At 33.1% G+C, this 15,846-nt stretch overlaps 1 protein-coding gene across 7 annotated transcripts in view; it reads left to right on the forward strand.

The window, feature by feature from the left end:
* Positions 1-15,846, forward strand: part of VPS13A (vacuolar protein sorting 13 homolog A) — a 273,758-nt gene that overhangs the window by 135,260 nt on the left and 122,652 nt on the right. For all 7 annotated transcript variants that reach the window (XM_089913319.1, XM_089913320.1, XM_022573468.3 and 4 more), the window contains exons 35-39: positions 1,012-1,162; positions 8,177-8,304; positions 8,602-8,771; positions 9,313-9,530; positions 10,241-10,473. In XM_089913319.1, the coding sequence (XP_089769445.1) occupies positions 1,012-1,162; positions 8,177-8,304; positions 8,602-8,771; positions 9,313-9,530; positions 10,241-10,473 (900 nt within the window). The remainder of the gene's footprint in view (positions 1-1,011; positions 1,163-8,176; positions 8,305-8,601; positions 8,772-9,312; positions 9,531-10,240; positions 10,474-15,846) is intronic.

A 15,846-nucleotide genomic window follows, 5' to 3' on the forward strand; every position in this document is an offset into this window, starting at 1 on the left:
GTGTGTGTATGTGTGTGTATACTCTTGGTCTGTATGCGTTAGACTGACTTCTTGAAGACTCAGTTTTAACCTCTCCCTGACTCTGAAGTTGAGATCCAGGGGGAGTCAAATATGTGGTCCCCTAAGGTGGGCTGCAACAGCTGCTAACTCCTCGGGTGTCTCTTGATAGGGGAAGACTCAATTTCATTCTAGCGGATCTGCCCCAGAAGGCAGCTGGGCATTTGTAGGTGGTCTGCAGGACCATATATATATATACACATATGTGTATATATATATATGTGTGTGTGTGTGTTTCTTTATATATATATTATATAATATATACATATATATATATACACATAACATCTAGAATAATAACATCTAGACTAAATCTCTACATACTACAACCTAGTCAGGTTGCCATAAAATTAACAGTCACAGCTTTCAAGACAGGTCTTATGCTAGTGGTTTTAGGCTAAATTTGCAACACATGGAGTTTTGAGTTAGTGTGTTGCATTCTTCAAGTGGACTTAAGCATGATACTTAATCATTCAAGCCTCACCTTCATATAAAATCAGGATTATACTCTTTAACCTACGACTTTTGTGAGGGTCAACTAAAATAATTCTTGTAAAATATTTTCAATTGTATAAATTTATTATTTTTGATTATTCTATATTTGTAAATTGAGATGCTTACTAACCAAAAAAATACAAAGGCGCTACATGAATACTTGAAAATGAAAGTTCATTTTAACGGTTTAAAATCAGTAGGTTAATTGCTACATTCATAACAAAAAACGTTCATCATTCATAGCTTCATTGATGCTGACATTTAGTTTAGTTCTGTATTTCACAAGGTACTGAAGATCACATGGTCATTTAAAAAATGGAATATTCAGTTAGTAGAATTATCTAATATGTTAAAAGTTGGCTTTTTAGAGGATTGAAATGAAAATTGTTTTTCTTGTATGAAAAATTTTGACTGCATGAAATAGTAATGTTAAAATAAGCAAATCTTATTTTTTAACAGTTCATTCTTAGTCAAGAAGATATAACAACTATTTTTAAAACATTATACGGCAACATACGGTATGAAGAAAGTGATAGTGCCTCATGTGGAGTAATAAAAGATCAGTCTAGTGTTACTAGTGGTGCTACTAATGCTTCACACCATTCAGGAGGTATGTGCTTAACCTTAAATTAGTCCCCCTCCTCTTTTCTTCTTTCCTTCTATCCTTCCTTTCATTCTTCCTAGTTCTAGGTTTGGGTAAACTAAGATTTATAAATCTTTTCTCTTTAGCTAATCTCATTCAGGTATTTCTGATTTGTCTGTTATTAGTCATTCTGTTGATTTTTTTTCTTTGAATCAAAATTTCAAGTCTTGTTGTGACAAAATTCCTTAGTATGTATTTATTCTCGTTATCCCAACTTCCCTGTAAGTCCTTATTTTCAATTTTTCTCTTCATCCCCTCCTTCTCCCTTATTCCTAGTGCAGCATATGTTCCAGATGGAATATTTTATATTAATATTAGGAGTATCAAAATATTAGAGATGTCAAGAGAGGATGATCATTAGTAAATGATGGATTTCAACAAATAATTAGAAGGTGGATGGAATAGAGCAGAGGGAATTGTAACTCAGAAGAAGTCTGCATCCAATGTTGGATTTAATTTATTATGTAGAATCCTAACTAGGTGCTAAGTTCAGCACCAGCACATATAGAGAATTGGGTTAATTAGAACTGCTGAGATGATTTTGCTTCACTAGAATAAAGTTCTCTTCATTCTGGCATTTTGAGGAACCCCAAATCTGCCTACCTCAAAGTGAAATCTGCTAGTTCACAAGACCCACTCTTGCAAAGCACTAATATATTGCACAGCTTTTCCAGTCAGGGAGAATCCCAGCAAAGAAACAACCTACATTTGTAACATTACCAGAATCCTCATTCTTACTAGCTAGAATAACCAGCCTGGTCTGTTATTGTTAAATATTAATGGTCAGATATAAAGAAAATCACAAGAACCTAAGCCTGAAAGCAACCAAGATAAAGAGATAGTGTTTCCTGAATGAAACAGAAATAATTAAGGAAACAAAAGAGAACGTGAACAAACAGAAAACAAACTCTAATTCATAATCAGAGGATTTTGAGAATATAAGAACCGGATCCTACCTTCACCACCTTCTGCCTTTCCAAGATAAGAAAGAGTTCTTGGAAACCAAAAATATGATTGCCGAAATTTTGAAACAAAACAAATGCACAAAGCATGGGGTTAGCATGTAAGTACTGAGTTGGACTGTATGGTTAATGTAATCTCCTATGACACAGAGAAAAGATAAGCACAGAGATGGAAAGTGATATAAAACTTAAGAGTGGTAGAGCTTTAGTTTAAAAGGCCCAATTTCCAGAATAATAAGTATTTTAGGAGAAAGAACTGAGGGAATGGAAGAGAAGAATCTTTCAAAGAAATAATAGAAGAAAACTCTCCAGAACTAAGTAAATATTGGAACAAAATCTTGGATGTAAAGAATCTACCAAGTTTCAAGCTGATTGAAGACTCCCCATGCAAACACATGTTCATGAAATGTCAGAACAACAAAAGTAATATTTTTAGTTGAAGAAAAACCAGGCTGCCTTTTAGGGCTTGGGGAAAAAGTGACTGGAATCAGATTTATCATGAATGAAACTGGATGGGATGGGATGGATGGAGGATGAAAGACAATGGAGTAATAATATAGCCAAATTTCTAAGGAAAGTTATTTTGAAGTTAGGATTCTATATATGGCCAAACCATCATCTAAATGTGAAAACAATAATTTTCAGATTTCCAGTGACTCAAAGTTTAGTTTCTTTATACCCATTCCTAAAGAAATTACAGGTATACCTCGTTTCATTGTGCTTCATTTTTTATTGTGCTTTTCAGATGCTGTATTTTTTACAAATTGAAAGTGTGTAGCAACTCTGAGTCAAGAAGGTCTATCAGGTTCTCATTAGTTATCTATTTTATACATATTAGTGTATATATGTCAATCCCAGTCTCCCAATTCATCCCACCCTCCCCTTCCCCCTTGGTGTTCATACGTTTGTTCTCTACATCTGGGTCTCTATTTCTGCCTTGCAAACCGGTTAATCTGTACTATTTTCCTAGTTTCCAGATATATGTGTTAATATACGATATTTGTTTTCCTCTTTCTGACTTACTTCACTCTGTATGACAGTCTCTAGGTCCATCCACGTCTCTATAAATGACCCAGTTCCGTTCCTTTTTATGGCTGAGTAGTATTCCATTGTATATATGTACCACATCTTCTTTATCCATTCATCTGTCAATGGACATTTAGGTTGCTTCCATGACCTGGCTATTGTAAGTAGTGCTACAGTGAACCTTGGGGTGCATGTACATGAAGAGATGCTCAACTTCACTAATTATTAGAGAAATGCAAATCAAAACTGCAGTGAGGTATTACCTCACACCAGTTAGAATGGGCATCATCAAAATAATCTACAAACAATAAATGCTGGAGACGGTGTGGAGAAAAGGGAACCCACCTGCACTGTTGGTGGGAATGTAAATTGATACAGCCACTATGGAGAGCAGTGTGGAGGTTCCTCAAAAAACTAAAAATAGAATTACCATATGACCCAGCAATCCCACTACTGGGCATATACCCAGAGAAAACCATAATTCAAAAAGACACATACAATTTTGTTTTTTTGGTTTTTTTAATGAAGTTAAAGGGATCAATTCACAAAGAAATCTAAATGTGTATGTGCTAATAACAGAGCTTCAAAATATATGCAGCAAAAAGTGACAGAACTAAAGGAGGATATACACATATACAAAATCATAGCTGGATAGTTAGCACACCACTCTTAGTTGATAGAATATAGACTAAAAAATCAGAAAGAATATAGAATATTTGAATTCTGTTAAAAAAAACTTGACCTAATTGACATTAATATAATACTTCACTCACCAATTGCAGAATATACTTTTTTTAAAGGACTCCTGGAATATTCACAAAGATAGACCATTGTGGGGAGGGAGGGGCTAAAGTTTTCTGACCACATGGAATTAAGTTAGAAATCAATAGCAATTGGATGTCAAAAAAGCTTGAAATACTTGGACATTAAACAATTTCTGAATAACTGATGGGTTAAAAAAGAAAAACAAGGGAAATCAAAATTATTTAAACTGAAAAATAATGAACATAAAATGTCAAAATTTGTGGGATGCAACTAAAGCAGTGCTGAAAAATTTGTAGCTATAAAGGACTGTACTGGAGTTAAAAATCAAAGATAATATCTTCTACCTCAAGAAACTAGAAGAGCAGATCAAACCCAAAATAAATAAAAGGAAGAGAGTAATATAGACAACAGTAGAAATCAGTGAAAGAGAAACAGATAAGCAGGAGAGAAAATTACCAAAGTCCAAAATTGTTTTCATTGGAAAGACTAATGAAATTGATAAATCCTGAGCAAGACTGATAGAAAACAAATTATCAATATCAGAATTAATTAGATTGCAGTAGTTCACTACCAGGACAATAAGGAAATATTATGAATAATTTTGTGATAATAAATTCTAGAGCTTATATGAAGTGTAAAAATTTTTCGGAAAAAAAGAATTACCAAAACTGACATAGGATGAAATAGAAAATCTGAGTAGCTCTGTATCTATTAAAAGAATTGAATTTCAATGGTGAATTCTATTAAATATTTAAATAAGAAATAATACCAGTGTTAAACTCTTTGGAAAATAGAGGAGAGGGGAACACTTCCTTAGACATTTTATAAAGCAAGCATTACCCTGGTACCAAAAACTAAAATCAAAAACAAAACAGAGAAAGCCACTTCAAGAAAAGAATATTGCACACCAGTATCCCTCATGAACACAGGCATAAAAATTCTTAACAACATATTAGTATACTGAATCCAGCAATAAGGATATAGGATATTTCATCTTGGCCAACTGAGAATTATCCCAAAATGAAAAGTTGGTTTAACACTCAAAAATCAATTAAGCTAACTCACCAAATTAATAGAGAAAGGAGAAAAAGTTATATCACCTCAATAGATGCAGGAAAAACATTTTTTAAAATTCAGCACCTATTTGTGATAAAAACTAGAAATGTCTAAAAAGGCATACTTAATAATGAAGTAGAAAGTTTTCCACCTAAAATAGGAACAAGGCAAGAATGTCCACATTCACCATTCCTGTTCAGCTGGTAGTCATTGACAGAGCAATACAGCCAAAGGAAGGATTTTTTTTTTCTTTTTTTTAATATCTTCTCAGCCACACCACGTGGCATGTGGGATCTTAGTTCCCCAACCAGGGATCAAACCCACGCCCCTTGCAGTGGAAGCGCAGAGTCTTAACCACTGGACTGCCAGGGAAGTCCCCAAGAAAAGGTCTACAGAGTAGAAAGAATTAAAAATGCCTTTTTTCTCAACATGATTGATTAGACAGAAAACCCTAAGAAGTCTTCAACAAATTCCTAGAATTAAATCAATTTAGCATTTTTAACAAGATACAGGGTTAATATGTAACAATTGAGAAATAGGACTTTAAAAACTATTTGCAATAGCATCAGAAAACATACCTAGGAAGAAATTTAACAAAATTATGCAAGACTGCTACACTGAAAGATACCAAATACTCATGAGAAAAACTAAATGACCTATATATATGAAAATGTATGCCATGTTTGTGCATTGAAAAATCTCAGTATTGTTAAAATATCCGTATTGTTTAAATGTCAGTTCTCACCATATTGATTTATATATTCAACATAATCCCAGTCAAACTTTAATAGAAATTTAAAAATTACTTTAAAAGCTTATAGCTAAGGATCAAGAATAGCCGTGTGTGTGTGTGTGTGTGTGTGTGTGTATGAAAGAAGAGCAAAGATTTACACTATCTAATTTCACAATTTACAATAAATCTTCAGTAATTAAGTTAGTATGTTATTGGCATAACATAGACAAATAGATTTGTAAAACAGAACAGAATGTCCAGAAGACATACAAGTAAACTGATACTCAACAAAGACTGGTCAATAGGGAAAAGATAAACTTTTAAACAAATGGTGCTGTCATAACTAGGTAAATGTAGGAAAAATTGAACTTGTCCCTTCACACCATACACAAATCAATTTGAGATGGATGAAAGGCATATATTTGAAAGCTAAAACTTTTAAACTTCTAGAAGAAGGAACATGAAAGAATATCTTCATGGGATAGCCAAAGATTTCTTGGATAGATAAAAAAGCACTAACCATAAAAGAAAAACTTTGTAAAGTAGACCTCGTCAAAATGTTAAACTTCTGCTCATCAAAAGATAGTGTCAGGGACTTCCCTGGTGGCACAGTGGTTACGAATCCGCCTGCCAATGCCAGTGACATGGGTTCAAGCCCTGGTCCGGGAAGATCCCACATGCTGCGGAGCAACCAAGCCCATGCACCACAACTACTGAGCCTGCACTCTAGAGCCCACGAGTCACAACTACTGAGCCCACGCGCCTCAACTAATGAAGGCCATGCCCCTAGAGCCTGCGATCCGCAACAAGAGAAGCCACCACAATGAGAAGCCCGTGCACCGCAGCGAAGAGGAGCTCCCGCTCACCACAGCTAGAGAAAGCCCGCCGCAGCAAGGAAGACCCAACGCAGCTATAAAAATATTAATTAATTTTAAAAAAAGGGGGAAAAATGATAGTATCAAGATTGTGAAAGATTGGGCTTCAGACTAGACGAAATATTCAAGATGCCTTTATCTGACCTTGTTCTTATATCTAGAATACAGAACTCCTTGAAATTAGTAACTTTTTAAAAAACAGATGCCCAAAAGATTTGGATACTTTAGAAAGGATAATAGGTTAAATGGACAGTAAGCACATGATAAGGTGCTAACATAGTTATTTATCAGGAAGACTTCCGTTTACCAGACTAAAGTTTAAAAGACTGACTACACCAAATGTTGACGAGAATGTGAAACTGCTGAAACTCTCACATGTGGCTCTTAGGAAAGTGAAATAGTATAACTGCTTTTGACAAAGTTAGACAGTTAATGTATACCTACCCTATAACAAACAATTATAAGCCTAAGTATTTACTCCCACTGCACCCCAAAATAAGTGCATATATACACAAAATGACTTATTTAGGAATATTTACAACAGATTTATTCATAATAGCTTAAATCTGGAAATAACCCATATGTTCATCAGCACTAGGATGGATAAACTTTATTTTCATGCAGTGTATTTTCGGAGTACATAAAGAATGAGCTACTGACACATACAGTAACATGGGTGAATTTCAGAAATATTAACTGAAAGAAACTAAACATGAAAGAGTATGATATATCTTACTGCATTTATACAGAATTTAAGAACCCACAAAACTAATCTAAGGTGATTGAAATTAGAATGGTAGGGAGGTTGGGATAGACTGGGAAAGGGTTGTAAGGGAACTTTTTGGAGTGATGTGAATGTTCAGTATCTTAATTGGAGTGTTGGTGACATGGATGTATGTATTTATGAAATCTCATTAAATGTTTCAGATAAGATCTATACATTTCACGGATGTAAATTTTACCGAAATTAAAAAATAAGTTACCTGGAATGGTGGTCCTTGTCTCTGGGGTCTAGTAGAATGAGAATTAGGAATTGCTGTGTTTTTATTATATGTCCATTTAATATGTACCATGTATATATAATACCTTGTCCCAAAATATAAAACGTAGAAAAGATTGAATTTTGGATCCTTTTGTTTAGTGGAACAATTTTTTAAATGTCATCTAAAGTATCTTGTTTGGTTTTAGATTTTGAAGTAAAATTTAAATACCAAACACATATACCAGGTACTCTAGTATGCATTTTACACATGCTGTTTTGCTTAATCTCCAAAACAAACCCAGTGGTTAGTTCTTTTATTCTTGTTTTACAAAAATTAAACCAAGAGTTTATTAAAAGTAAACCAAGAGTTTAATTAATACTCTCAGGTTATTATGTAAAGAATCCTAAGCCAGGAGTTAGTGAGTTCAACATCAGAATTTTTAAATCTTTTAAATTTTTTGGAAAAACATTATACTATACCCATTTATTTAACAATTATCTTAAATCTAGTTCAGGTCTGTTTTAATGAGTTCTACCATTCCTGACTTTCTTCTTTTGTCCAATAACTTTAATTTTTCCAAGGAACAACTGTAGTGACAGCTGCTGTGGTAGAAGTACATTCACATGCTTCCCAAGTTAAGACGACACTAAATATGAGTTTCAGAACTGATTATCTCACCATGGTACTGTATAGTCCAGGTCCTAAACAGGTAAGGTGAAGAAGAAAAAATATATTTTCTCTTGTTTCCTATATTTTGGAATATCTGTTCCTCTGAGAAAAATTGTTGATCTTTTCACTTTAATAATAAAATAATTTTAACTATTTGCCTTTTAAAATGAGTTTTCTTTCCTATAGCCAGTGATATGAAAAATAAAATTTTAAAGTTATTATTTTTCATGCCTTTCATTATGAGCTCTTTGGAGATAGAGAATGTGGTATTTCATGTCTTAAAATATGTTTTAAATTTGTTTTTGTGTAAAATTTGTATTGATTTCCTCTTCCACAGACTTCATTTACAGATATTCGTGATCCTTCTCTGAAACTTGCTGAATTTAAGTTGGAGAATATTATAAGTACTTTAAAAATGTATACAGATGACTCAACATTTTCTTCCTTCTCATTAAAAAACTGTATTTTAGATGACAAAAGGCCTCATGTCAAGAAAGCAACTCCTAGGTAATAGTGTTCTAAGTTTTTACTTGAGAAATGGTTGGTATATTTTACAGAACTTACTCCCAAAGTTGCATGTTCGTTTTCTGGATATTTACTAAAATCTTCAGAGCTTCAATGCAGTTGAGTCCATAGTTTTAAGCCAACATTTGAAATGCCCTGGTTATGTGCTGTTCTTGCTGAATGGTTGATTGATGGGTTATATAGAAATAATCAGTGTAATTAAATCAGTTTTTAAATTAATCTGTATTATCTAAATTATTAATCCATGCAAATTGTAATGGGAAATATATGAAAAATTGAGAAAAAATATGCTGAGATTCAAAATTCTGATAATTTCTTAAGGATATACTTCCTAATTTATGAAACAGTTGAGCTCCCAAAGTCTGTAAGTTATTATTTGGAGTCCTTTGTGATCTTACTAAGAGAAATGACTTCAGAATGCTGGTTTGCTGTCAGTGAAAGGGATAAGAGGTCTTTGAGTTTTATTGGTGTGTTTGATTATTTGTAAGATACTCATAGGAATTGTTATTATTGTGTTTTTCAGAATGATAGGACTAACAGTTGGGTTTGACAAAAAGGACATGATGGATATAAGGTATAGGAGAGTCAGAGACGGTTGGGTGGCTGATTTAGTCCTTCAAGAAATGTATATTTGTGCAAGTGTGGAATTTCTGCTGACAGTTGCAAATGTCTTTCTTGAGGCCTACACTACAGGCACTGCTGTAGAAACCAGTGTTCAAACATGGCCTGCTAAAGAAGAAGGTTAGTTATTGGCTAAAACATTTAATATCTGTATTATTGAAGTGCTATAATAGCACTTACCTTGATTAGCCTTCTAGATGATGAGGTTAAGTGGATTAATAAGTTAAAAATCTTTATTTTTCAGAGGTAAAAGGAAAACTTAAATGTGTTTTCTGATAAGATGTACAGTTTGCATATTTTTCAAGGTGTAAATATATATTGGGTTCAAAAATTATGAGACCTGTATTAAAATAAGTAACTGTACTTCTTTGAAGACAGTAATTTGAAAGAATTCGTTGGAAGAAAACAGAAAGAGAATAATGAAACAGCCACTCCTTTTCATAATTAAAGATAGTATTTTAACTTAAAGTCCTCTTTTATTCTTATTATATTCAATATTTATAATTTTCTATTATCTTTTACATATTTCATTCATTGTGGTATAGTAGAAAGAGTGTCAAGCTGAGAGTTAGAAACTAGATTTATTTCCAGCTCTGCCATTAAATAGTGGAGATTTTTCCCTACATTTTGAAATATTCTTATGGCTATACCTTCTTTAAATCTTATACCGAGAGAGTTGCAGTAAATTCCTTTGGGACCTAAGATTCTTTTATTTTACTTTTTACTTAGAATGAAAGTAACATTTTCCTATAAATAATAATTTTTCATAAATAATGTATATAAGAAAGATTTATAACTATTTTAAAACATTGTTTTTATTTCTATTTTAGCACTTGTACAGCAATCAGAGAAGTGGGAAATTAATATTATTATTAAAAATCCTGAAATTGTGTTTGTGGCTGATATGACAAGAAATGATGCCCCTGCCTTAGTCATTACAACACAATGTGAGATTTGTTGGCAAGGTGACTTTGAAAATAATACAATGACTGCTGCCATTAAAGATCTCCAAGTGAGAGCATGCCCATTTCTTCCAGTCAAGAGAAAAGGAAAAATCACTACTGTGAGTTTACTATTTACTTATTAGCTTAATTGTAAACTATTTTGTATTTAGTGTATGTCATTTAAGAAAGTGCCTACATACTTTCCAACCTTACTCTGTAAATACCTTTCTTTCTGCTTGTAGAGCCTAATGTAGATTATTATTACACCAGCTTTGAAACTCTTTTTCATTTTTCCAGTTGTTCCTTATTGTTTTATGTGTTTGTGGAGATAGTCTCACTAAGAAGTTGCTTTCATCTAGATACTTCTCAGTGAAGACTTTACTCTGACTTTCTAACCATATCAATTCCACACTGCTTTTTGGCCTTTAAGACTTACTACCAATTGTTTCTGGTGCTGTTTCAGTTTTATTATTTTTAATTTTTTTCTCCCATCTAGACATTTTTGCTCAGACACGTTTTTTCCTTTTCTCCGTATGGCTTATTTGTACCATCAGCCATTTGTTTTGACATACTTCACATTTGTATTTTATTCTCTAATATCCTCTTGGCCTTCCTCCTCTTCATAACTGATTAAAATTCATTTCTTCAAAGACGCCTTCTCAAGTTAACTATCTGACTCCTAGTACTCGTATAAAACACTTATAAAAATATTTAGACTCCTACAGGAGTAATAGAAGTATAAATATTCTAAGTATTAACAACATAGAAATACAAGATGTAATTTTGTTAAAAGTAAATACCTATGTATTGGTTAGGATATAGGATAGACTGTTTCCCTAGTTTGCAAGGCTGATGGCTCACTTCTAAGCAAAGAGAAGAAATAAAAAATGGAAGGCATACTGATTCTCTTTTAGGTTATACGTAGATGTTTTACATGTATTTTTTCTATTCAGTCTTTTGGCTTGAATGTAGCTGTATGACCACCCTTACCTTCAAAAAAGGTTGGAGAATGTGGTCTCTTTTCTGAGCTATGTTATGCTCAGATGAAATTTCTGTTACTGTGGAAGAAAAGGAGAACAGATAACAGCTGGCAACTAGAGGGTCTTCTTACAGTCCACTCAAAGGTTTCTTCCTTTGTTCATACAGATAATCCATACTTGTCTTTTCTCACCCATAAAACATATTCACTTCTTCCTCAAGGGATAAAATCTCAGCTCAGAGTTCAAGATCTTTAGGTGACAGTTTTCTCTGTTGAGTCTGCATGTGACTTCTTTTGATCTGGCAATATATTAAGTACTAGACAAATAAGTTACCACTTTTCAACAGGCACACACTTCACCACTATCTACACAACCACTAGTATAACAGTGCTGTAAGGACAGGATAATTGCAATTTAAAAACCCATTCAGAAAAAGAAAGAATGGGAAACACTTGGCAATCATTGATTCATAACAATTATCATATCCTGCTGAGTGGAATTGTGAAAACTTTAAGCTCCAGCAGTGGAGTAAATTCCTTGGATAGCCCGAGTTGGAGTCTTTGATTTTCTTTCTCTTGAAAGAACATTGTCCTCATTTTCTCACGTGGCTCTGGCTTTCCCCTCTGAGAGATTTTTTTTTTAATCATTATCCACTGTAGACACATCTGAAGTGGCTGTTTTCTTTTTTCGGGAACTGCACTGTTTTCACAGCTTACTTCCTGTTGAGTTTATTACTTGGAGATTGTTTTAGCAGTTTTAATAATAACAAGCTTTTGTATGCCAGATACTGGTCTCTTTGGCAGTCCTTAGTTCGTTAAATGTTTAGTTTGCCATCTCGGTGGTTCCATTTGTAAGTAGCCTTAATATCCAAAGCTACTATTTATTCACAGGGTGGTTTTCTTGTTTTATTTACGAATCTGTCATCTGCCTATCCTCCCTTCATCCTGACTTAGTAAAGGCTATTTTAACAGTAGGTTTGGGGGAGGGGGATAGCCACATCTGTTATCTTTTTTTTTTTTTGGCTCCCATGTCTGATCTTAGCAAAAATTGCCAGAGAAAAAATAGCAGCCACAGTCTTATTTCTTGCTGAGTTTCCTCTTTAGAGCTTGGCTCCCCTCAGTGTTTTCCCTTCTCTTATAGGCCTTTGCAAACAATAGAAAGAAGGAGCTAATACACATCAAGATTCTAGCCAGACCTGTCTAGCTAAAATTTTAGGCTTTTTTTTTGTTGTTGTTAAGAACATGGTCTGTCTTCCTAGGTACCACCAGTAGCAGTTTTACCAAATATTTTGCTGTAGCATTGTTAGAATTATCAGCTTTGTATTTTGATATATCCCTTGTCTATCCAGTTGCTAAATCAGTCACAGATACTTTTTACTTTGTTGCAGTAGTGCCAATTTTTAGGTATGAAATTTTGTATTAGGATATTAATTAGGCTGCTGTAACAAGAGGTCCCCCCTCCAAAAGGTAGCTAATGCATGGTAGAACTAAGTATTCTTTCTAGAAACATGGAATAATGACTCAGTTTAATGGCTCTGGTGTAATGTAGGGGAACCAGGCTCTTTCCATCTTGTTCCACTATTCGTAGGCTGTAACTTAATCTGCTTGTTCAAAGATAGTTCACAATGTACCTACGTTGCAGGTTGCTGGGGGTGAGTGGTGGTGGTAAGGAGAGAACATGAAGGCAAAAAGGGATGCCCATTCTAAGAGCACTGCCCAGAAGTTGCACATACCACTTCTGCTCACATCCTTTTGGCCAGAATTTAGTAATATGTCAGCACACAGTTTTAAGGGAGCCCAACAAAGGCAGTCTTTCTAAAGACCAAAATGTCACCTGCTTGATTCCCTTCATTATACATTTGTTTTCTGTTTTATTATTGTTGTTGTTTTTTTTTTATTTGGGTTAAATTGCTGTAATTTTTCTAACTTCTTAATGGATGCTTAGATAATTGATATTCTGTCTTTTTTCTTCCCAGCATATGCCTTTTAAGAGAGTAATTTTTCCTCTAAGCACAGCTACTAGTGTTGATATGTTGTATTTTTATTCTGTTAAAAATACTTCCTCATTTTTATTTTTTATGTGTGGATTAGAAGGGTTTTGCTTAATTTCCAAATATTTAGGGGTTTTCTGGTTGTCTTTTTATTGTTGATTTATACATTGATATCACTGTGGTCTATTAACATATTCTGATTTTAATTCTTTGAAGTTTGTTGAGACTTATCTTATGGCCCAGGATATGGTTGGCTTTGTTTTTATGAATATTGAATGTCCACTGGGGATAAAGTGTGTTTTGTTGTTTGAGGAATAGCATTCTATTTAGATAGATTTTGTCCATAATATTGTTCAGATCTGCTATATTCTTAGAACCTTTTTTTTCCCTGTCCATTTTATCAGTTTATTGAAAGAAATCTATTAAAATCTATTTTCATTGTGAATTTAGCTATTTTATGTTTAGTTTTTTCAATATTTCCTTTATATATTTTGAAGCTAGATCATTTAAATATGTACACATTCTGTATTAAATCTTGCTGGTAGATTTGACCATTTTATTAAAATGTCTTCTTTATCTCTGGAAATGATTTCTAAATTCTACTTACCTACTATTAGTATACCTATTCCAGCTTCTTTGTGGCATTTGCATGGTATATCTTTTCCTATCCTTTTACTTTTAACCTTTCAGTTTCCTTATGTTTAAGCTACGGTATTTTTGTAAGCAGCGTATTTATTTGTTTTTCATAGTTGAGTCTTTTAATTAAGATTTAGTGCATTTACTCACTGTAACTCCTGTACTGTAATTGGTTTTAAATCTGTGACCTACTATTCATACTATTTGTTCCATATGTTTTATGTTGTTTTCTTCTCTGTATTGTTCTTTTTGGGGGATTAATAGGACTTTTAAATTTTTCTGGATATTATAACATGCATTCTAGACTTAGTAAAGTCTAATATAAATGTTTTTACCACTTTTAAATCTTTTAGAATGCTTTAAATCCTCTTCTACCATTTTGTAATAGTAGTCATAGATTTTAATTCAATATATATTTAGAATCTACAGGGTATTTTTGTTTTTGTTGCAGTCAGTATTCATTTATATTTAACCACATATAATCTGTTTCTATTAGTTTTTCTTCCTACATCTCCATTTTTACATCTGGAATCATTTTCTTCCTGAAAAGCTCCTTTTATTTTATTTTATTTATTTTTTATTTTTTTGAAAAGCCCCTTTTAGTATTTATTTTAATGTGGTCTCTTGGTGGCAGATACTGTCAGTTTTTGTGTGGAAATGTCTTTATTTTGCTTTCTCTTTTGAAGGATAATTTTGCTGGATATAAAGTTTTAAATTGGTAGCTATGTACATTTAAAACTTTCATGGTATGTCTAGATGTGCTTTATATTTATTCTTTTGGAGCCTGTGGTACTTCTTAAATCTGTAGCTTTGTGTATTTCATAGGTTTAGAAAATTCTTTGTCATTATCTCATTAGATATTGCTTCTATGTCACATATTCTCTCTCCTTCCCTTCTTGGACTCTCAGTTTCTTGTTAGACATTTTAGTCATATTCCATATGTCACTTAAGCACATTTCTTTATTCTCCATTCATATTGTTCCATGCTTCACACTGGATGTTTTTTCCTAATTTTCCTAATTTTTTTTCCTAATTCTGTCTTCTGTTTTGTCTAGTGTGCTATTAAACATTATTATCAAGTTCTTAATTTCTAGTATTGCATTTTTAAGTTATATAATTTCTTTTTATTGACCCCTCTGTCATTCATTTTTTTTACATATTAATCAAAATTACTTTAAAGTTTGTGCTTGATAATGCCAATAATTGAGTCATCTCTGTTTATTTCTGTTTTCTCTTTAGTTTTTGTTTCTTCTTATATCAGATACTTTATTATTGAATGCCAGACAGTATAATGAAATGTTATAGAGGTTTCACTGATTATTTTCTTCCTGTAAGGAGGTTTTCACTTGCTCTTTGTTAGACATCTAGACTGGGAACAATTTACCTTTATCTAGTAGGAATTAAACTTATTAGAGGCTGGGTTGCAGTTGTTGTAAAGCCTTGTTTACTCCTGGTTCATATCCACTAGTATATAGTATTTCTCTCTGCATCCCATCTGACAGCCAGGAGTACTTACTAGGGCCCATATTAAAGCCCATTTGTGGCAGATTCTGAAATTGTTTTTTTTCTTTTCAGCCCCATTCTCCATATCATTCTGAAATTGCTGACCATTTCACTCTACTTAGCAATATTGCCTTCTGCTTAGTGGTGTGTGTGTGTGTGTGTGTGTGTGTGTGTGTGTGTGTGTGTGTGTCTAAAGCACTTCACAAATAACTAGAAGGTAAACTACCATGAAGTTTTGAGATAACTTCTCTGCTCCTGTTTTTTTCCCTGGGGACTTTGCAAGGTTGCCTAGGTAGCATGCTTATAGTTTCAAGCAGACTTTATTTTTAATTGAAGCATAGTTACTGTACAATATTACATAAGTTACAGGTATATAATATAGT

The sequence above is a fragment of the Delphinapterus leucas genome, chromosome 6 (genome assembly GCF_059928025.1).
Source record: "Delphinapterus leucas isolate spDelLeu-1000000601 "Yukka" chromosome 6, BTC_Dleu_Yukka2, whole genome shotgun sequence".
Lineage (NCBI taxonomy): Eukaryota > Metazoa > Chordata > Mammalia > Artiodactyla > Monodontidae > Delphinapterus > Delphinapterus leucas.